The sequence below is a fragment of the Echeneis naucrates genome, chromosome 14, assembly GCF_900963305.1.
Source record: "Echeneis naucrates chromosome 14, fEcheNa1.1, whole genome shotgun sequence".
In the NCBI taxonomy this organism is placed as follows: Eukaryota; Metazoa; Chordata; class Actinopteri; order Carangiformes; family Echeneidae; genus Echeneis; species Echeneis naucrates.
The window spans coordinates 10,069,932-10,092,779 of NC_042524.1; the positions used below are offsets into that span (position 1 = coordinate 10,069,932).

The 22,848-nt window shown below is 43.5% G+C and overlaps 1 protein-coding gene across 5 annotated transcripts; it reads left to right on the top strand.

Annotated features, from left to right (window-relative positions):
• Positions 1–583: 583 nt before the first annotated feature.
• Positions 584–21,317, top strand: nsd1b (nuclear receptor binding SET domain protein 1b). 5 transcript variants are annotated; one of them, XM_029520098.1, is made up of 25 exons: positions 584–696; positions 792–882; positions 2,795–3,717; positions 6,061–6,202; positions 6,668–6,840; positions 7,023–10,053; positions 10,743–10,855; positions 10,996–11,251; positions 11,580–11,680; positions 12,017–12,059; positions 12,424–12,677; positions 12,779–12,916; positions 13,113–13,236; positions 13,497–13,697; positions 13,789–13,968; positions 14,643–14,799; positions 15,267–15,472; positions 15,656–15,768; positions 15,915–16,061; positions 16,492–16,614; positions 16,719–16,835; positions 17,063–17,204; positions 17,409–17,515; positions 17,724–17,928; positions 18,141–21,317. In XM_029520098.1, exons 3-25 carry the CDS (start codon positions 2,812–2,814, stop codon positions 18,902–18,904), a joined length of 7,743 nt encoding a protein of 2,580 aa, XP_029375958.1. In that variant the 5' UTR covers positions 584–696; positions 792–882; positions 2,795–2,811; the 3' UTR covers positions 18,905–21,317. The 5 variants fall into 5 exon arrangements, 4 of the variants coding, with proteins under 4 accessions (XP_029375958.1, XP_029375957.1, XP_029375959.1 ...); XR_003841624.1 differs by lacking the exons at positions 584–696; positions 792–882 and adding an exon at positions 1,627–1,750 and having other exon boundaries at positions 17,678–17,928; positions 18,141–18,281; XM_029520097.1 differs by lacking the exons at positions 584–696; positions 792–882 and adding an exon at positions 1,627–1,750.
• Positions 21,318–22,848: the final 1,531 nt, after the last annotated feature.

The window sequence follows — 22,848 nt, forward strand, 5'->3', positions numbered from 1 at the left end:
GGGACCCGGTGGACTTTTTATTTCCCTGCATGTCACATTTATTTCTGCAGAGTCTCCCAGAGGAGAGCAGGCTCTGCTGTACGGCGGCCGTGTCGGTCACATCCGCCGCCCCCCCCCCCCCCCAAACCGACACCCGGTGGAGAGTGTCAGAGATATTCCTACACCTGAAACAAACCCCACCACCACCACCCCCGCCCCAGCCCCCTGCCCGCCATGACCGTGACACATCTACACAGCCTGAGCATGACAATCAAACACACCACAGGCAGAAAATCTCGCATGTCTGTCAGCTCGGTCTCACCGGCCGAGAGCTGCAGTTTCCTTCAGCCCTCCGAGTCTGAACAAAAAGAGCAGCTCAGCGTTTGTTTTCTCTTTATGGGGATAAAACCAGAAACCACACCAGCACAGTCGACGCTTAAAAGTGCCATCAAGTGTTGTGTTTTTTGTTTTTTGGTTGGTTATTTTTTTTTTTTGGGGGGGTGGGGGTGGGGGTAATGCTTTCAGATGTGCGGTTTTTTGGCATTCACACGCACACCAGAGGATGGCTGTGCCTCAGTCGCCCTGTCGTGGCAGAGACGCTCAGTGACTTTGGGAGGCACAACATGTAAAGAAAATGTTGCTGCTGATCCAGAGCTGATCCCGGACCCTGCACCTACCCACCCACCCCCCAACAAACACCTCCACGGCTCAGCAGAGGTGCGCTTTGAGCCCCAGTTCCTCCGTGGCTGGGTGAACTTTATATCGAGCATATATTAACACTTTGTGGCCTGTTTTTTTTTTCCTCCTCTCAGGCTGGAGGACTCCATTTTGAAGGGACCGGGTGAGCAGCCAGAGACTATACAGCAACTCGTCTCAGGGAGGGAAACTCAGCTGTTTTTCCGGGTAAAGCCTGCAGCTCCATTTCACTGCTCCTCAGACGTAGCAGTGGTGGAGGACATCTTTTTTTTGTATATTTTTTTTAATGACACTTCAATTATTTATTTTTTTCGCCTCATTTCCATGTGTGCTGCCCCAGTGCGTGCCTGGCTGGTGTTGGTGGTGAGGATGATGATGATGATGATGCCAGTTGTTGGCACAAGTTTGTTATGTGGCATGTCATTGGTGATGGCGGCCTGACTTGGTAAATAATTGATGCTTTTAATTAAGTAGTGGGGCGGGGCGATTATTTTGGGAGTGATCCGGAGCATTTTATTATTATTATTATTATTTTCTATGGTGGTGGGGGGGAGATGAAGTTATTATTATTTCTTTTTTTTTTTTTTACCCTCAGAGAGATTGATGGCCCCCTCTGTGCTCAATGCTGTGGACCGGCTGGGGAGGGAGGCAGTGGTGACGACTGGCAGTGCGCACAGCAGAGACTGATTTTTCAGAGGGCAGGCAGAGACTGCTGGCAGCAAAACCTGAGCAAAAATCCACAGAACGGGAGGGGGGGTGCATTAGAAAGTTGTAGTTGACCACAAAGTGAAAGTGGGAGTGTCGCTGGAGGAGCACAACGCGCCTGAATCTCCAAACCAGGGGCCGCTGGATCAGGCTTTAGCGCATGTAGAGAGGAGGAGGAGGAGGGAGGGAGGGAGGTGGAGAGAGAGAGAGAGAGGAGGGGGGGTGAGTGAGTACGTTTCACAGGATCCAGGCCTAGTAGTGTTGCCGCTGGGACTCTCCTCATCCGCTTTCAAAAAATTGGAAATTGGCACTTTTAAACGCCTAAATGAGCGGGTTGAGGGTCCGTTGTGCGGTGGGCGACACCGGAATGGTAAGATTCTCGCGACAGATCCCGTGTCATTTGGCGTTTTCTCCGTGATTTTGTTGTTAGATGCACACAGCCCTGCATCTGTCGGAGGGAAGCCTTGTAGAAGTACGCGTGTGCGTCCGTGAGTGTCAAGTCGGTGTGTGTGTGTGCGTGAACCCGTTGTGTGTGTCGCTGTCTCTGCATGTTATGTGGCGTTTGTGTTTCTGTCTCGTGCAATCATGGACCCACTGTAAGTCACACAGCTGCACACACCTATACACACACACACACACTCGCACACAAACACCTATACACACAAGCGCGAATGCACACACCCACGCACGCGCGCGTTAGGCACACGCGCGCGCACGCACGCGAGCGGGTCCATTTTAATTCCAGGTCGGATTCAGCGCCGGCGCTTTTAACATCGGGATGAATTTTCACATGATGCGCCGTAATAATCGTACAGGGTTTATTGTGTGCACATCCTGTGCTTATGTGTGTGAGTTTACAGGCTGCTGACCTTACGGGCTTAATGACATCTTCGTCATATCGCGATAATTTTTTCCTAAAAGGCTTTTTTCAGCGGGTCTGCGGTGTTGGCGCAGAATCTCTCCTGAAATGTCACATTAGGTCGCTCCGCTCTTCTCAGTGAGTGCGTTTACGCTTAAATTTTGACATCACATGACGGCAGACTGTGTTGTGCTTATGGATCTGATGTCTGAGCTGTGCCTTTCTTCTGTCACTTTTAAAAATATCTCATCACCAGCTGCCTGGGTTAACTTTAGTTAAGCTGCACGAACGTTGTGACATGGTATTGAATGAGGGACAGATTGTGGAAACGTGCTATGACACATTACTAAGTGTAATTTGTTGAAGAGATGCTAAATAAGGGTCAATGAAAATATCCCAAATTACAACTTGGTGCCAATTGGTGGAAGACTTTTTCCAAGCAAATTCCAGGGACTAAGAACAGTGATGAAGTTAATGTTTTAAAATCATCCAAACGTATTTGTCCTTGGTGCCAAGAATGCAGGTACCACACTGATGGCAACGTGTCTGTTTCAGGAAGGAACCATGCCAGCATGAGCGGGCCTTATGCAGGCCCTGGCAGAGAGACTCATCAGTCCAGCTGCCCTTTGACCCCTGGCCGTGACCTCTCCAGCCACACCAGCTCCCCTAGACACCATGACCAGAGGATTGGCCTAACCATGTCTGCTGCCACCTCCTCCCTCAAGCATGCGTCCGTATTTGGGTTCACACAAAGGGACCACTCCTCCTCCTCCTCCACCTCCTCCTCCTCTTCCTCTACATACAGTCCTTTGAGGAGGCTGCAACATCTCACCACCATGGTGAGCCAGCCTGACCTGGTCCTGCCAGTGAGGGAACCGGAGAGGAGCTGGGAGTGGGGGTTACATAAGAAGAAGGAGAGGGGGAAGGATAAGGAGAGAGACTCGTGGAATGATGGCACTTGCAGGGATTATTCTGGCACCCAGAATACTGGCAGGGAGGAGAGCCTGGGTAACTCCTCTGAACACTCCTCACAAAAACAGTCCCAGGTCCAAACAGGAAGTAGAGATTTGGTGGAAGTCAATCGGCGTGATCACATCACCTCAGAAAAAAAGTCAGAAGGTTGTTTTTCAAGCCCACCCAGCCCGGCCTTCTCCCTTGACAGCAACAGTCCCTTCGCCAATGGCTTCCTCCATTTTGAATCGTCTTTATTTGAGGATGACGACAATGATCAAGTGCGAGGGACAGTGTCACCAATGGTGGGCTTGGCGGACAAACATGACAGGGTGGGGAATGCTCTTCAGTCCACTCCTGGACACTTAAGTTCGGACTCTAAGGATGTTAACCTGTCGTCAGCCAAGGTGGTCACACGGTCGCAATCCTCGGGTCAACGCAGGAGATACTGGGACGGCTCTGAGGATGAGTGGGAGAGCGATACTGATCTGTTCCTGTTTATGGATAGTCCCTCAAGGCATTCACTGGCAAGTCTAACCCTTATTACTTCTAGTAAAACCTGGCACGCATTAACTGGTCTTTAGGGTTTTTTAGCAACAGCAGCCTCACTACTACACAAACATACAGCTTTTTAATTTTCTTTTTTTTTTTTTTTTTTTTTTTTTTTAAGTTTATTGACAACATCACTCATTTTCAAAATGGCTTCATGTGAGATGACTGACTTTCACCTGCCCAGAGAATAATTGTCATGGTGTGGGATCACAACTTTTTTTTTCACGTTTGTCATCTCAACTATTCTCAACACAATGTTGGTCATTATAAATACAAGGAAGATTTGCTTCCACAACCACAGCTCTGTCACTGATAAACACAATGATCTTGTTTTTGCGAAGAACTGAAGGAAAACGTTCACATATAACAGAACTTCCCACGCTGTGGCACACTGAGTTGAAGGGCTGGGTCGGAGGGGGGAGCTGAGCTACAATAAGTTACAGCAGAAGTTAGCCATGAACTGCTCCCTGACTCGGTCTGCTCACCTGTCAGCAGGTAATGCCGTTGCTGTGACCTCCTATTCATGGAGATAAACAAGGTACTTTAAAACCTCAAGTGCCCAGCTGCTTCTATTTCTATCAAAAACACAGTTAAAACACTGAATCACTGAAAACACTGAAGACAAGAGCGCGTGACGGTTTTAATCAAACTCAATTTTGGCTATGTTAGATTTTCTTTTCTTTTAAGGCTCTGCTTCTGTTGACACTTTACTTTTTTTGTTTACTTTTGTTAACTTCAAAACCTTTTTATGACTTATATAACATTTAAGGGAAGAGAAGAGAGCATCATACCTAATACACTGTATGACTCAATGACAGTACAGAGGATTTGAATAAATGAGTTTACAGGGTTGCCAATGCGAATATAGCAGTTATTTTGACTTCTCATTGCAGGAAAAGCAGAGGTGACACTAATAACATTACCAACATCCCCAGTCAATATCGGGTAATAGTGTTCACATCCGGTAAGCCATGACAGTGTGAAGGTGAGCTGCCATGCAGAACCCTGAGCAGATGTATGAGTGAAGCAATTACTCGTCATCACTGACTTTAATGACATCACCTTTGCTTCTCCTGCCATCCATCAATACCCTCCAACGTCCAAATGTGGACACAGAAGCAATGAGGAGTTCAAATTATGAGCAAAATCAAAATAAACTCATAGCTAGCTGCCCTTGTTTGAATCATTTCCTTACTAAAGCAACTGACTAAAAAAAAAAAAACAAACTATTTGTTGGATGCCATCCTGTTTGCACTTTTTTTTTCATATTTGTTGTCATACTCCAACTCTGGTGTGTAAAACAGGCATGCATCTCCTTTAAGAGACAGGTAAGGCGGCTGTAACTCTGTATCATAAAGTCAATTTCCCAAAATGTGGAACAATTCCTTCAAAATGCTCCACCAAGGTCAGATCATAGCAGCAGTCAATATTGGCCCTCTGGCCTGTCGAGCTACATACCAGTCATAACTCAGGCCTGCCAGCGTACTCCACCAGTCCGCTCAACCTGCTGCTGTGAGCAGATACCAATGTTTACATTCAGGGGGAAGATAGGAGCCTCCACTTCTAATATTTTGATAGTCCGCTTTTAGCTTAATTGAGATCACAGAAAAAAAAAAAAGTCTGCAGGAAGCCTCAGCAGGATGCTGAAACCTTTGACCCGCTATGAACACAACGTAAAAGACAGTTAAACATAGAGCAGGTGATTTGAAACACTACGGTTCACCATTTGTCTTTGCCACTGTCAGTGTCATCATCTCGTTTGTTTGCTCCTCTCTTAGGTTAGATGAAATTCATTGATAAAAAGCAAACCACAACATGTATTTCCTGAAATGATATCATATATCATTATATTATATCATGAAATTATTCTAACCGAGCGTGTAGCTTTCAACTGTGTGTCACAACTTAGATTCACTACTGAATGGAGAAAACTTTTAAGTGGATCTTTATGTTCAGTTTCAGTTCTCTATATATCCCGGCACTGCTGCCTCCAGCCTCTTTGATGTTTTCACAGTAGAATCACATTTCCTGCCACAACAGTTTACATTAAGACTTACAAAGGCCTGGAAAAGTGTGACAAGGTCAAAATTAGGATTTTGAACGCACCTTTGTTGAATAGGATGGCACAATAATTAGTGAATTATCATATTTTAGATTATCCAACATCTGCACATTGACGCCTTGGACTGTACTCTCAATGCACGTTGAAATGCAACGGGTCATGATGGATGTTATTTTCAAGCACAGCTGGTGGAATGCAAATCTTGTTTTCAGACATCTCATTACAATTTTGTTCTCCATTGTCATCTTGTCTTCAGCAGAACAGCCAGAAGAAAAAGCCTTTGCCCCCTGTGAAGCATTTAGAGGGTGAGATTATTTGGGCAAAGTTCAGCCGAAGACCCTGGTGGCCCTGTGAGGTGATCATTGACCCTGTACAGGGAAACTATCACAGAGAGAAAGGTGGGACTTGGATTGCTGTTTTTACTCACTATCCCATTATTGGTATGCCATTTTGGGTCAGTATTGTGCTCGAACTTCAAAAACGTTCACTTCCAGAATTGAATTTGACCTTTCACAAAAATTGCATCATACTCTCAACCAATGGCTTTAATTCATCAGTGACCTGCCTCATTTAATGATGCTCTATATGTCAGCTGTATTCACTGACATCTACATGTAAAATCCTATCATAACAACCATGTGAATTTAAATATTCAAGAACAAATTAATTTTATATATATTTTTTTTATATAGTGATTAATACTTTGTGATATTTAAACGTCAGAGTTTTTGTACGGCTCAATTTTTCTAGCAAGTTGCCTGTACTTTGACGTTTCACTCTGTGCACTGTACTTCCTGTGCAGGTTGATGTGATTTCAATTTGCAGCTCATGAGATTAAGGCTGATGTTTTGTCGTTGTCTCAGAGCCCAATGATCGGCCCTGTAGGCTGTACCATGTCAGGACCTTTGGTGAGCCTAAGGAGCTCGTTTGGGTGGAGGAAAAATCAACTCGCACTTTCCATGGAGGCTTTGAATTTGAACAGCTCCCCCTACTGCGTCGGAGGGGGAAGCAAAGGGAGCAGAACTACAAATACACTGTAATTAATATTTTTTCAGTGCCTTAATAAAATCTCGTCCATGTCATTGCTTCTGGGTGATCATAGTGTTGGACAATATTAGAGAGCTTGCGCACCAAAAAATATATATTTTTTTCTCTTTAAAACAGAATTTAGACTCATAAATTCACAGACTGCTTTTGTTTTGTTTGTCCTTTTTATAGATTCCTAAGCGTTATCAGGACTCCTGGAAATCCAGTGTGGCAGAAGCTGAATCTATTCTTCCACAGAGACCCAAAATGGCTTCCTCTATTTCTTCATCGATAGATGATGTCTTCCACAACAGCACCACACCGGAGAGAAAGACCAAGGCCCATCCAACATTTACTCCCTCCCCTTCACCTGTCTCTAACCCGAACCCTGAGACATCACACATCAACAATGTGTCCGTTTCATCCCTAATAACTGCTCCAGCAAAGCCAAGCACTTTAAGAAAATCTTCTGGAAAGAAGAAACTAAGTAAATCATCAAAAGACAAGTGTAGTAAACACTCTAAAAAGACATTGCGCAATAGCCCAGACCAGTCAGATAGAGAGAATGGAGAATGCCCATACTCAGACCTCGACTCAGTCCCTAAGATTTTGTGTCCTAAAGCACTTGAACGTCAGCCTAAGCTAGTTCCTACTCAGCTGTCTGTGACAGTTGTCAAAGAGGTGAAGAAGCAGCCAGAAATTCAGAGTGGACTTTGGTTCAGTAAATCAGGCAAAGACAGGCGACCTAAAACAACCAGTCCAATGCCAGACCGTACTCTGTTTAGCAAGGCATCGTGTAAGAAGAAGAACCAGTCAGTTGTTAGTAAGAAGATGCTGGTTACAAGTGTCTCCTCCAGCGGTGGGACCAGTGACCATGCAGGGCTGTCTGACAAGCATAAGACTTTGATACCTGCTGAAGCAAATCTGCCTCCTGAACATTCAGGAAGTCATAAATGTAAAAATAGCCCACCTGCCAGTAGATCCTTCGGCGTAACTGGCAGCGATGCTGACCAGTCAGGACTGTCAGACAAACAGAAGTCTCCGGTCTCTGTTGAGGCCGGTGTTCCCTCTGACAAGTGTGGATACTCCAAGCGTAGACTGGCACCCAGTAATACACCCGACAACACTGTTACTGGCCCGGCATCTGAACAGTTTGGTAGCATAGATGTTAAAAAGACACTTGATCCCAGCATGAAAGTTGATTTCAGTGAGCAATCCAGGTTTTCAGAAAATGTAAGGAGTTTCAGTCGAACTGAACATGCTGACATGACGGTTAATAAAAAGGTCCGTGTCACTGACAAAATTTCCATTCAGCCAAAGGAAAGTAACAAAAGTACGTTGTCCAGTTTAAATGCTGACACTACTGCCTCATTAGCAGTTATAGAAAAACAAACTAGTTTGGTCTCCAAGTGTCGGCTCCCTTTTGTCAAATTAATACGCAAAGACATTAGGTCTAAGAAGTTACTAAAGTCCAATGTAACCATTGACCAAACTGAGCGCACAAAAAAAGAAAAGATACCAGATAACAGAATTTCCTCTAAACAATCAGACTTAGTGGAGGGCAAGCCAAGTGTCTCCTTAGGTCAGGCATTCAAATCAGAATCTATCAAGGTTTCAGTTGTGAAATTAAAAGCTAAACGTGGGAACGGTGTGCTCCGTCTCTCACCAGAATCATCACAAGGGAAAATTGTACCGGCCTCCAATGTGGTGAGTGTCTCTACTGATGAGTTAGGGAGCCCAGAGACAGAAAGCCTACCAGTTTTAAATGTAACCCCAACCAATGTGACCACTTCCACTTCCTGTAATCAGTCAGAAAAGAAGAAGAATCTCACTACCAATGCGATAAGCACGTCTGCTGACCAACTGCACACAACAGCTGAAAATGTAACTCCTGCAAGGCAACGGACTTCATCATCTACGGCCGCTCATGGTTCCAAAAGCCTGACTTCTGAAAAATCCAAGAAGGTTGTCCACAAATCAAAGCAGGTTGCCATCGAACTGGAAAAAGTCATAAAGGAGCAGCCTGCACATCTTCCAGCCAGCAGTCGGCTGATGACCAGAGCCCTGAAGGCCATGCAGGAGGCGGAGCAGAAGAAGCAGGGGAAAGCCCAGAAGAAGGAGGCCGAGAAGAAGGAAACCGTCAGTCCATTTAAAAAGGCAGAGGGCCTTGTGTGCCACTCTGCGCGTAACTCCACTTGGACTTCAGAAACCAAGCTAGGCTTTTGCACTAAAACTAAATCTCTTAAATCTCAATATAAAGACAATGGTGAGTATGATCGCGACACACTCTCTAGCTGTAGCAGCCCCCGTTTGATGCTTTCTGATTCAACTGACATTGAAGCTGATGTCAAGAGTGAAGACGAATACCTCTCAATATCCTCAACTCCACCGATGGACTTCATTCCCCTTACCTCCAAGGTGAAGGCAAAGAGGGAAGATCAGTCCTCTAACAACTGCTCCTCATCCTCACCTTCCTCACCTTTCTCTTTCATGAAGGCCTTTAAAAACGTTGAACAGGTGTCCTTTCAGTCTGTTCCAAACGATGCCAATGGCAAACCCATTTCTTTCAAACCAGACACAAACTACAAATTCAGCACTTTTCTCATGATGTTGAAGGACTTGCATGACACTAGAGAGCGAGAGGGGGCCCCTTTAGAGCTGGAGATCGGGCCACCAAGTGCACATGTTAAGGAGGAACCTTTAGTGATGCCTGGGGGGACTAAACCCACCGGCCAAGACGATGTCGTTAACAATTCAAAGTCAAGTCCAGACGAAATCATGATCATACACACTGAAGGCCGCACAAGAAAGATGTCAAAGAGGCCGTATAACAGAAGAGGTAACTGCACTGGAGGGAAAAAGAAAGCCAATCGCAAAGTGCCTTGTCGTCCTGCCAGGTCTGGACCTGGATTCCCAGGAGTGGAGTCCTCTCATGGAATGGCACCTTTACCAACGGGGGACTCTACATCAGGAGTCCAGTCCTTGTTGGGCATGCAGGCCAGCAGCTGGAAGCGGCAGGCAGGAGATGGTGAAAGAGCAGTTGGGGAGGAGGAGGAGAGGTGGAGCAGAGTTAATGAGAATCTACAGGACACAAATCCTTTGGAGCAGCAGGGCTCTGATACTTCACTATGTCCCAGACAGCCGAACGGCCTAGTCGCAGACTGCACTGAGACTAACGCAAACTTAATAATCAGCGCTGCAGGACATGACAAGGCTCCAACAGGTAAAGACACTTTCTGCCTAAAACCACAATGAAGCATGATCCAACTCAGAATTCGAGAACAACTTGCATAAACACTTCACATTCATCACATAATAGTAAAGAGTAAATTTAACACATACTGCCCAGTGAAAAATATGAGTGAGGGGGTCACATCCAACGACTGGACCCTTAGTTTGAGATTGATATGGGCGGTGTGAGTGACCATTGGCCTTGATGTAAACAACATAGACTTGAAAACACTGTACCCATGACTACAGGAACAGGGTGAATGTTACAGCCAGTAACAGGTGGAGCAAAGTAGCAGTTATTTAGTTATTTCAACAGCAAAAATGTTTGCACATATTTTAATAATAGTTACTCAATTAAATATGAAGCATGTTTCACCTCACTAGACTCTTTGAAGGATGAGCAAAGACCAACACACAGAGAGGCTAACAACCATTTGTACAATATATTCAAAGTGAGTGTGTTCACTTCTCTAGTTTGAAAAATAAAGTCAGCACAAAGGATTTGTCTTTGGTTTTATACGCAAAACCATCAGAATTTAGATTGTGGTTTAATATAGAAATGAAAAGAATCCATGTTGAATATCATTGTTTATTTCATTTTTGCCCCATTGAAATCAGTTTTCCCAACTTCAAAGTAAATTGATAAAGGGTTGTGTTGATCACAATGAAAATCATTTTCAGCACACAAGCGAATAAGAAAACCAAGCAAGAGGCTGATTGAATGGACTGAAGAGTACGATCAGATTTTCTCCACCAGGAAGAAGACCAAAAAGCCTCTCCAGCTGATTGGAAAGGTAATAACCATCCAAAGTAAGATCTCTTGTAACTACAAGTTGATATATGTGCAGTAATACTGGCATTGGCAGAAAGCATCACTACACTTCCCATAAAACTTTACTCATTGATTGGCAATGAAATCATACTGTTTTTTCAGGCCGCTCAACCCATTACCTCCATGTCAGAACCCCCGGGATCAGACAAGAACGCACATGATGAAGCATCCTTGAACTTACTTCCTGAAACACAGACACCACCTCCTGAGGAAATCACTACAACAATGCCCTCTGAACTACAAATTCCAAGCACTGAAAACACACATCCCCAAGATGCAGCGGTGCTTTCCATCGACACACTGACCCCTCCTCCAGAGGCTGAACCCGCGCTGTCAGATGGTCCTGTCAAAAGCAATGGTGAGGCTTCTTTTTTTTGTTATTTTTAAACTTAACTGGATTTCCTTCAAGGAAGATTTTTTTCTTTACTTAGTATAATGAAATGTGCCTGTGCTGTTCCTCTGTAGTTGGTGCACCTGATAGTATTTGCTGTCAACAAAACACCTGTGTGTCGCCTTGTACTGCACACTGTGACCATTATATATATATATTTTTTATTTATTTATATATTTTTTTATTTTTATTTTTATTTATTTATTTTTTTTTTTTTTTGCAAAAAAGTGCCTCATAGACTAGTGTACCTTTGTAAATAAAAGTCTTGTTATGTTCGTAACTAATTGTTTGACAGGAAATGCTCCTCTGCTGGAGAAGAAGCGGAAGAGAAAACCAACTCAGAAGATCCTGGAGTACTGTCTGGAGGCAGAGGCCGCGACGGGGCCCAAGAAGAAGGTACAATATGGACACGGTGTGTTGTGTGTATACAAGCTCTGCAGCAAGGTGCACATTCAGTTCAGTTTGTTTTAAGGCTGAGCAGTGCAACAGTAACACGAGCTGCTGCCTCCAAAAGACCAGATCCGCTCCTCTGACACAGTGTCAATGAAACCTCAGAATTTACAGCTTCAGACGAGGAAAATTTATTAGATCTGACTTGAGCTGAAAAAGCCAACATGGTCATCACGGTGCCACACTTCAAAAACATCCTCTTTAGCTTACACAGGTCAGAAAACAACTTGGTCACCTATCACAAAACGTTACATTATATTTATGTTTTTTATCTTCTCACAGGTCAAAACACTGAAGAACAATTCAAATCCTGCCCAACAATCAGGTCAGTAAACTATTTGACAACACTGTGTACTTTACTTTGGAGTAGCTTTTTTTACTGTGTACATTTTTAAACTTTCATCTCTTTTCTTTTGTGAAAACTAACTTCTTTGGTTTCTTTTATTATCAAGTGTTTTTGAAATGAAGCAAAGTGAAACCATGTATCCCAACAAAGGATAAATGAAGAAAAACCCTGTTGGAAAGATTTTGCTTTGCATAAGAAAAATGTTGTTCAATGATTGTTCAGAAATGACATTGATTTAAGAGGAGAAAGAAAGAGTGGTATGAAAATTAAAAGGTTGTTTTAACTCTCTTTAACTTCTTTTCCCATCTTTTCTTTAATGCACATCTTTCTTCATCTCACCAAGATCCAGGAGCACCATCTTTAAAATCAAAAAGCAAGCATCTTTCAGCATCCACCTCCCCACTGAGGACCCCAGAGGCTTCCACCTGTGCACCTACACCCTCTATTCAGACCAGTATCACTCCAAGCACTCCTGCACCTGCCACTCCTCCAACACCATCCAAACCCAGCCAGTTGGAGAGGGCGCCAACAGAGGTCGATGCTCCTTTGTCAGAGGACACTAAGGCACAGGAAGGCAAAAAGGACACAGAGTCTGAGGTCAGACATCGTTTCCTTTTCTCTTGGTCATAGAGAGCTGTGAGGCTTTTGGACAATGGTTTATTGCTGCACTGTGCTGAAATTTTTCTTTGTGTCATAAGGGTGACTTATCCAGCTTGGCTCACAGCTTTTCCTCCGTTAAGGATGACTTGTCGCTGTGCGATGACCCATTTTTACCCTCAAGGAAGATCATCGGGGACAGAGGAGGCCCTGCCTCCATGAAGGAGAACATATGTCAGGTAAGACCACTTCAGTGCATCCAGAGTGGCTTCCTGCACCCTGTATATATTGCGTTAGCCTCATCTCCAGTGAAAACCCAGAGGTAACAACCCTTTACCCGTCAGACTACAGGAAATGGAACCACACGTCTTACGCAGCTACTCTGAATCACTGTTATTATGCTGTGTCTTTTAAAGCCTGCTTTTTTCATTTCAGGTGTGTGAAAAGACAGGCGAGCTGCTGCTCTGTGAGGGGCAGTGCTGTGGAGCGTTCCACCTACCTTGCATCTCTCTGGCTGAGGCACCGAAGGGGAAGTTTGTCTGTCCTGAATGCAAATCAGGTGCATTTCTGTTTCAGCTTTACACTTTCAACTTTACGCCCGACAATGGAAAATTAATCTGTCACCATTACTCCTCCACAGAAATTAAGTATTGGTTACCTCAGAAAGGTCCGGGCTCAGTGGAACAATATATGATTTTAATATTATGTAAATATATCATGATTTTGTTTTCATTTTTCATTTGAACAATGAAATTAAGTTGTCAGCTAAATATTTATTTATGTATTAAATTAATCATATAATGTCTGTATTTCTTTCAGGCATCCACACATGCTTTGTGTGTAAGAAGCGCAGTGAGGATGTGCGGCGCTGTATGATTCCCGTGTGTGGGAAGTTTTACCACGGTGAGTGTATCGCCAGCTATGCTCCGACCGCGCCCGTGACCAGAGGCTTCCGCTGCTCCATCCATGTCTGCCTCACATGCTTCATCGCCAATCCCAACAGTGTGTCCATTTCTAAAGGTAAACAGAAGCCGCTGAGATATCCGCCCGTAACATTTACCTTCTCAGATGTTCGTGCCCTGACTGCCCCTTCTGCTGTTTTTGTCCGTAGGTCGTCTGGTACGCTGCGTGCGCTGCCCAGTGGCCTATCACGCTACAGACCTCTGCATGGCCGCCGGCAGTGTCATCCTCTCCAACAACAGCATCATCTGTCCCAACCACTTCACCCCTCGCCGTGGCGTCAAGAACCACGAACACGTCAACGTCAGCTGGTGCTTTGTCTGCACAGAAGGTAGGTGTGGCTTTCGAGTCAGTCTCGGCTGGTTCTGACCAAAGTCAGAGAAGATTTGGTCAAAATCTTAAAAAACTGATTCGGGTGAGAAGAGGCCTAAAAAGATTGAATATTATGTAATTTTGCTGATGGGAGGAAAGAAGTTTGACTTTTCTTCATCCTCAATCTGTATTTTTTTTCTCTCTTTCCCTGTAAAAATTGCTTATAGTAGGTTCAATATCTGCCTCTGTTCCTTTACTCACACACTTTAAAAAAAAAGATCTATTGGCATGAATTTGTGCAGAAATCGTCTTTCCATCCATGTCCATCATATTTCCACCCAATCGGTCCAATATTTGCTCAACTCATGAGAAGTTTATCATATTTGACTCTTTGGCCACCTAATGTTTAACTTTCCTCTCCAGCTGGTCACCAGCTGTATGTCTGTCATGAGATGATGAACTGAAATAAATATGAAATACTATAAAACAAAAACTATTAGTTAGAAACAAAATATGACCAATTAAATATTATCAGCACATATTGATGCTCTTAACGAAGTGCTGCCTGTAGAAAGGCTATCAACTTTAACTTTTACTTTAAGCACATGAACAACTTTACTGAGAAAAAGCACAGTCTAAAATAACCAGCAGTAAAAACTGTGTTTTGTTTTTTTTTTTCCTCCCGTGCTTCAGGGGGAAGTCTACTCTGCTGCGAGTCCTGTCCTGCTGCCTTTCACCGCGAATGTCTGAACATTGAGATGCCCAAAGGCAGCTGGTACTGCAACGACTGCAAGGCTGGGAAGAAGCCCCGCTACAAGGACATCCTCTGGGTGAAAGTTGGCCGGTATAGGTCAGTGGCCAGCTGGATATTTGAACTGTTGGTCAGAAAAAAGACATCTTAGAGACATTACTTTTGGTTTCTGGAAATTGTTGTCTGCATTATATTCAAATATTTTATTTGTTTATGTCACTCTTAATCAATTAATTGAAGTAAAAGAATTAATTGTTTACACATTAAATTATTAGATTTTACAAAGAAGCTCGTTTTACTTCCCGTCATTCCAAAAGCTTTTGTCGTTTTTAACGCACATCACTGAACATTGCAGCTTGCTGCTATAGATTGGTGTACAGCAGCATGTACACAAATCAAACATTTGCTGTTATGCCACAGATGTGACATAAATAGATAATATGGTGTCTGCAGCAGGCATAAATCGGAGGGAGAAAGATTCAGGCTCATCCACTTTTCATTTCATTCATTGTCGACTCTTGTCCTCTGCTTCTATGTCTTTTGTGTTTCTTCACATCTCTATAAAGGTGGTGGCCAGCGGAGGTCAGCCATCCCAAAACGATCCCAGAGAATATCCAGCGGATGAGACACGATGTTGGAGAGTTCCCTGTCCACTTCTTTGGCTCCAACGACTATCTGTGGACCTACCAGGCCAGAGTCTTTCCTTACATGGATGTGGACGCCAACAGCAAAGAAAAGATGGGGAAAGGCGTTGATGCCACCTATAAGAAAGGTATCAGTGTGTTCAGTAAAATGCCTTCTTTCTCAGATCCTGAAGCAACATTTGTCATTTGCTTTTTTATATGATTCTTTGTTTTATGTAGTCACTTATATTTTGTGCATCCCATTTGTTGTGCTTCCAATTTTTACATGGAGTAATGATCTGGCTTCTCTGACTGTCGATCATCGTCTTTAGCTTTGGAGGAGGCAGCTGTGCGATTTCGCGAGCTTCAAGCTGAGAAGGAGCTTCGGCAGCTTCAGGAGGACAGAAAGAACGACAGGAAGCCTCCTCCATACAAGCACATTAAGGTGTGGAAATGCTGCAATGTTCATGCTTTCTTGTTAAATGTGAAGCCATGGTGTCTGTTTGAGCCCCAAACTTTGATATCCCTTTCTCTATACCATAGAGAAACATACAAGAGTTCACATTTGCTTCAACCTTCTTGTCCATTCAGGTGAATCGACCAATAGGAAAGGTTCAGATCTTTACAGCCGACCTCTCAGAGATCCCGCGCTGTAACTGCAAGGCGACGGATGAGAGCCCGTGTGGGAATGACTCAGAGTGCATCAACCGCATGCTGCTGTATGAATGCCACCCACAGGTACAGAAAGACCCCCACCCCCACCTTCTGAATTGCTTCATTGTGACAGTCGAAGTCAAGTGGACGGTATTTATTTTACATGGTGAAGGCATGGGATGGGTTTTCTTTCTTACAGCTCTGTTTCTTTGGAAATGATAAATTGTTAAAATAATGGCATCATTAAGCTGCACTGCACCAAATCATTTTTTCTTTTCAAATGTTTCTATTAAATTTTGCCCCAGACAATTTAACAGAAAAAATACACTTTATTGAGCTGCAGTGTACAAAAAATCCAAATGAAACATCTCTTTGGCACCAAGATCTCCTCAATGTGTGTACCTAAACATACACACTCTGTCTGTACATGGAATCTTGTGATCATGACTGTTGGGTGACTGTGGTGCTGCCTGCTGTCCTTCGAGACTCATATTTTGATCATCTGAACTTGCAGGTTTGCCCCGCAGGGGAACGCTGCCTCAACCAGGCGTTCACCAAGCGTCAGTACAGCCAGGTGGAGATCTTCAGGACCCTGTCCCGAGGCTGGGGGCTGCGCTGTGTCCATGACATCAAGAAGGTAAATCCAATACCATCATTAATAGCACGCTACTGACACTAGTGCTTGCACTCAGTCAACTGGATCAGGCTAAATAATAAATGCTCCCTTTGTTGTTCTCCCAGGGTCAGTTTGTGAGTGAGTATGTGGGGGAGGTGATTGACGAGGAGGAGTGCAGGTCCAGGATCAGACATGCGCAGGAGAACGATATCTGTAACTTCTACATGTTAACTCTGGACAAGGTAAAGCTCCAAAGCAGAGAGTGTGTTTAAGAACCCGGAGTCCCAGATGTGTGCTGGATTATAAACTTAACGTTTAAATTTAAATCTGTTTTGACAGTAAGGACAAAATTAATGAATACATAACAGTTCATGCGTGTTCAGAAATGAATGTACTGCCTTAAAAATGAGTGCAAAAGTGCGAATAGATAGTATTGTTCACCGTACATATGTGTGTGCGTGTGTGTTAGGACCGAATCATTGATGCTGGGCCGAAAGGGAACGAGGCTCGCTTCATGAACCACAGCTGTCAGCCAAACTGCGAGACCCAGAAGTGGACTGTGAGCGGAGACACCCGGGTGGGACTGTTTGCTCTGGTCGACGTTGCTGCAGGTGAGCTGCTTCTTCTGGAGCTGAAATAAAGACCAACAACTTTTCCTGGATCACAAACATGAAAGAATATGTAAGATATGTGCTGCTGATGAAGGGGAAAAGTTCTCCGCTGGCTTGACGATGAGGCCTCTGTAGCTTGAATCTGCGATGAAGTTGGTGTCTTCCACAGTTCTTTATTTCAGCTGTTTGTGTGCATGTGTTCAGGCACAGAGCTGACCTTCAACTACAACCTGGAGTGTTTAGGGAACGGCAAGACAGTGTGTAAATGTGGAGCACCAAACTGCAGCGGGTTTCTGGGCGTCAGGCCAAAGGTGAGGGAGGGTGGCATGAAATTAATACTACTCTGCCTAATGTGTTAAACAACTAATTTAAGTACAAGTTATTTTTAATTCAGCAATTATTTTCTCCAGTGGGGGAAGGAAAAAGTGAAGGATTCGCTCAGGCTACTTAAAAAGTCTTTTCAAAATCCACAGAAGAAGTTCCACTACAGTTCTTTCACCACCAATGTCTCTCTGCAAGCAGAACAACCCTCCATCCGAAGACAAAGGTCGGAAGCTGAAGAGGAGAGGTCACGGCAGGAGGAAGAAGAAGGTGGTGGTGACGAAGGAAAGAGAGGACGAGTGTTTCAGCTGCGGAGACGGAGGACAGATGGTGTCCTGTAAGAGGCCTGGATGTCCTAAAGTCTATCACGCCGACTGCCTGAACCTCACCAAGAGGCCTGCAGGTCAGTGAGCACTGCACATTGTGAAGAGTAATTCCAGATCCAATTTTATTTCATTTAATTTTGTCTTTTAAAGTTATTTTATCCTATGCTAAAATATTGATTTCATTTTCATTTTCATTTTATTTCTTAATGTTCTAACCATACTGATGAACTGTTTGTAAATGATCTAAAAGTTTATAACATTTTTGCTTGTAACTCTGTATTTATTACAGGCCGATGGGAATGTCCGTGGCACCAGTGCGACATATGTGGTAAAGAGGCAGCATCCTTCTGTGAAATGTGCCCCAGTTCTTACTGCTGCCAGCACCGTGACGGACTGCTCTTCATCTCCAAGCTAGATGGCAAGCTGTCCTGCAGTGAGCACGACCCCTGTGGGCCTGAACCACTGGAGCCCGGGGAGATCAGAGAGTACATACCTGAACCCCGAGCCCTGACCTCTGGGCTGGGCATGGCCATCATCCCTGCCGCCGCCTCTAACACGACCGCTGGGCTGAACCAGACTCGCAGGAGGGTCCAGGAGATCAGTGCCGGCGCCAGTGTGTGTGCTTCTGAGTCATTTCCTGCTTTTTCCATCCCAGTGCCCATCACCATTCCTGTCACTGCTCCTGCCCCCTCACCTCCCCCCAGCAGCTTGGATGCTCCCAGCAGCCCGCATGTCTTTGACCTCCCACACTACTCACCTATCTCTTCATACGAGGAGGAGACGGATGTGTTAGAAGAGGAAGACGAGGAGGAGGAAGAGGAGGAGGAGCTGCTGGCAGAAGTGGACGAGGAGTTAGTGGAAGAGGGTGAGGTGAATAGGCAGAGATCAGAATCTCACGAAGAGGATGGAGAGGCAGTGATGGAAGAGGTCGGGCTGGAATACCTGGAGATCAAAGAGGAGGAGGAGGAGGACGACGACGACGATGATGACGATGACGATGACGACGACGATGATGACGATGACGACGAAGACAAAGATGAGGAAGAGGAGTGACATAGAGTACATTATTATTTATACTGACACAAAACATGGATGTAGAGGAAGCTGTTGACAACTAATCACAGTCACTGCAGTGGGGAAACAAACGGCAATCAACCAGTCGCATTTCACAAGTAGACCAGTCTGTCGCTGTGTGTGTCCAGTGCGCAGGTGGATGGGTGGAGGAGTTTTCAGGACAAAGCTAAATTAGTGAAAAAAACACTGTGTAGTTCTTAAATCCACAAATAAACTAAATAGATACTGTGTAGACTGACAGCAATTCATAAATGATGAAGGATTCATTGATTTGGCTTTGTCCTGTGTGATCCCTGACCTCGTACACGGAGAGTTCATCACAGTGACTTTGCACAAACTGGCTGCACCTTCATTTGGGACATCTGAAAATGAAGAAAATGTGCTGGGGCTGAGACATGAAACTTGGCATTTGTAAACATATTTCACTCCAGTATACTTGTTTTCCCTCATTGCGACCGGTTTCACCTGCTGATTTGTGTCGGGTATTACTTTGAGTGATAGTTCCGGTGTCAAATATGTCAGCTTGTCCACCTGCAAAAGCTTAATGTAGTTGGAGACAGTCGTTGTATGTGATGTGTTGGCATTTAACACAAGCACTGTAGCCGTGAATCCTGGGACACGAGGATTACCAACAATCACAGTTCATGCTCAGTTGGGTAAATGGCTTGGTTACATTGGAATAAAACTGTGACCCCTTTTTAAACCGTTGCAGTCAGATGGTGAATGTGATTACAGACGTACCAGAAAAAAACAGGAATTTGACTGTAAATAAAATACTTTCAGACAGAGAAGCCGCTCCAAATGAAACACAGCCAGTCTCTTCTGGACTGACATTTGTCCATGTGGCCTGTGCCCACAGTTCAGTGATGAATGATTTTACTGGACATGTGTGGAAATCACCTGCCAACCCAACCAGGATGGACAGGATCACTTCAATTCACTGCGTTCTCCCCTTCGTCTTCTTTACACCTCATTAGATCAATAGATGGTGGTTCAAGACTGGGCCATCTAGGAAAAAGTGAAAGTGCCAGATCGTAAATGTGATAGATTTGGATCAAAGCTGCTAATAGTGAGTACAAGGAAGAAATCATGAACGTTTTATGCCAAAAAAAGGATCTTAAACTTACAGACATTCAGTGTTTGATAATGAAACCAGGTTATTTAACAGCTCCATGAGTCAAACTGAGGCAGGTCGGATTGCACGGACTAATGCTCCTGATGCTGGTTCAGTAAAATGGGCAACACGAAATAAAAAGTCCTTCCCTTGTGTTTGCTGGTGGTCGAAAAGCAAAGATAGCACTAAGTTGATTCACGTGTGTTTGCTGTTTATATATTATTCTGTGACGCACAAATGATGGTGGAGGACAGCAGGGACAATAGCACTCGCTCTCCTTGTTATTGACTCTTTACCGCGGGGAAACAAAGTCTACGATCGGATGAAGAAAACGACGGACGCTTGCACTTCACTATGTGTTCTCGCCACATGCGTTTTGCTCTGTCTTCAAGCTTATACTATTGTCTGTGTGTTATCTGCCAATGCCTTAGAGTGTATTTCTTTGGAGATGTTTTTAAGGAAGGGTTTGGCACCTGTGAGAGCCAAGTTTCCCTACTAATGCCTTTTTACAGTTGCCCAACAAGCAATGTTTCATTCCAGTGTAATTATGACCAGTTTGATCTCAACCATTGACCAGTAAACTGCTATATAAATATATGAGAAGAAGTTATGAAATAAGCACTTTGTGCTGGTCTCATTCATTTTTTTCATTTGCTGGTCCAACGTCAAGCTTCATAGAAAACCTATACGTGCACATTCCTACAATTAAAGCCAGACTTGTTCTACCATAGCATCTATTTATTTTGATGAAGGTTGAATACGTTCAACTCTTAGAACAGAGGCTTCATATCCCATATTTGCACATGAGGAAAGTATAGTGTGCACAAATGTAGTTAGTTTTCCACAATGCCCTTTAAAATATATCAAAGGAAAATGTTTTTTCAACAGCAGAGCTCTGAACACAGTGGCCACAGCTCCAGTTTCTTCCTAAAGCTGAAAGATGACAGGAGGTGAAGGGTTTACCTGGGAAATCCTGGAACAGACAAACCACCTGCTGCCATTTTACTTAACAAGCATCTTTAAGTTTAGCTGTTATAAAATGATGAAAACGCACTTCCGCCTGGAGAAGAATTTGCTCTGTTATCAGTGTTCCACAAAAGGTCTGTGTTTGGTAGCAAAGAAAATATGTAAAAATGACATCTATATAATGACCTCTCGGTGCAGAGTTATTAAAATATTCAAATTTATCAAAGGGGGTCTTTTTAATTATTGTTGTAAAACAATATTTTTATTGTTTGGGGGAACAAGATCTTAAGCAAGATCAGAAGGGGCCTACGAAATATAATGTCTCATTTGAGAACACTTACAGATAAATCACTTTGAACTTTGAATTAAGCTGTAACATGGCACACAGTTGATTTAGTAGATTTAAATTTATTTTTCATGTTTCCCAGCAGTACAGTAGCTTTAGAATTCATCTATTAGGAGAGGCGGTTGTCAGTTGTCCCGTGTATAAGGTGCCACAAATAATGAGTGACAGAGGGAGGGAGAACCAAACATTTTGTTCACTCCCACACAGTTCATGGGTGAGCCAAAGTATGCCACATATTCGCATTTAGAAACTCTCGGGGAGATTTCATTATTATTCTGTTTCGAAGATTTAAATCAAATTCACCATGACCAGACAGGAAAAGCAAAAGTACATCGAAATCTCATGAAATGCCAGAGAAGGCACCAGAGGTCCTGTTTGTCCACATTCAGTGATCCAACCAGTTCAGAAGATGTAAATACATAATAAGCAAACATGGCGATCATGACACTGCTGTTGTTCAGAAAATGATATGTACATTTTTTTTACAAAGCGTTTTTCAGTTTTAACTGTGTGATCCAGGGTTTCAGGAGTGTTCTTTAACATTAAAATCACACAGTGTATCTGAATGTATTAAAATATGGCCTAAAATTATTTATTCATTCATTCATTCACATTTTATCGAGTGAACATATGATGCAGGCCCTGAAAAGAAATGGAAAACAGAGAAATGGATCTACCTATTTAGAAAAATAATTAATCATTTAATGTTTTTTGAAACATGGTCAATATCAGACAGTGTGTTCATAACTATTGTACTTCACAGCAATGACTTGTTGGCCAGCCTGCAAACCTACAGTACATTAAAGAATAGAACTCCTTCTGTCATGTGAAACTCATGTCATTTTGTACCATCTCCTAGTGTCCCTACACTGGCCTGTAAGGACAGTTTTGAAAATGACTTAATCTGATATTATTTGATTTAATGGTTTGATCCACAAACTATCTTCCAGGGAGGGCTGGTGATCGTCACATACACACTGAAGTAATAAAATACATAGCTGCAAGACTATAATTGCATCAATCTCAGGATGCATATGAGGACAAATGCAGCCAAAAAGAAAATGGTTTCCAATAGAAACCAGAGAGCTAAGGCGATGGGCTAAATTATGTTAGACAACAGAATGGAAAATTGAACTGTAACATCAGAAATTCTGCTGGGTTGAAGGGAATTATTTTGGCTGATGGTGGCATCCCTTTTCGAGGCACAAGATTTTTTTTTTTTTTTTTCTTTTAGTGTGACAATAGCATGATTGTATCATGTGGATCATATCGAAGGTTTTTTACAATACCCATATTCAGATGTGCAGGCCACAATGGGTTAATGCTAGGATTTGTAATGATATGCAACACCCTTTGATTTTACCTTTCACCATATATTGCTGTTAGATATTAGATATTGTACATAGGCACAGAAAAATGTGGGTCAATGACTGTAAAATTTCAGCACTACCAGAGCTTTGAGACATTATGCCATTCAGTTTTTAATTTCACAGAACA

Coding starts and splice junctions, on each gene's coding strand:
- nsd1b (XM_029520098.1), top strand. CDS start 2,812: ATGAGCGGGCCTTATGCAGGCCCTGGCAGAGAGACTCATCAGTCCAGC. Junction 13,969..14,642: donor GTGCTTTGTCTGCACAGAAG/GTAGGTGTGGCT, acceptor CCCGTGCTTCAG/GGGGAAGTCTACTCTGCTGC. Junction 17,516..17,723: donor TTCTGGGCGTCAGGCCAAAG/GTGAGGGAGGGT, acceptor TCTCTCTGCAAG/CAGAACAACCCTCCATCCGA.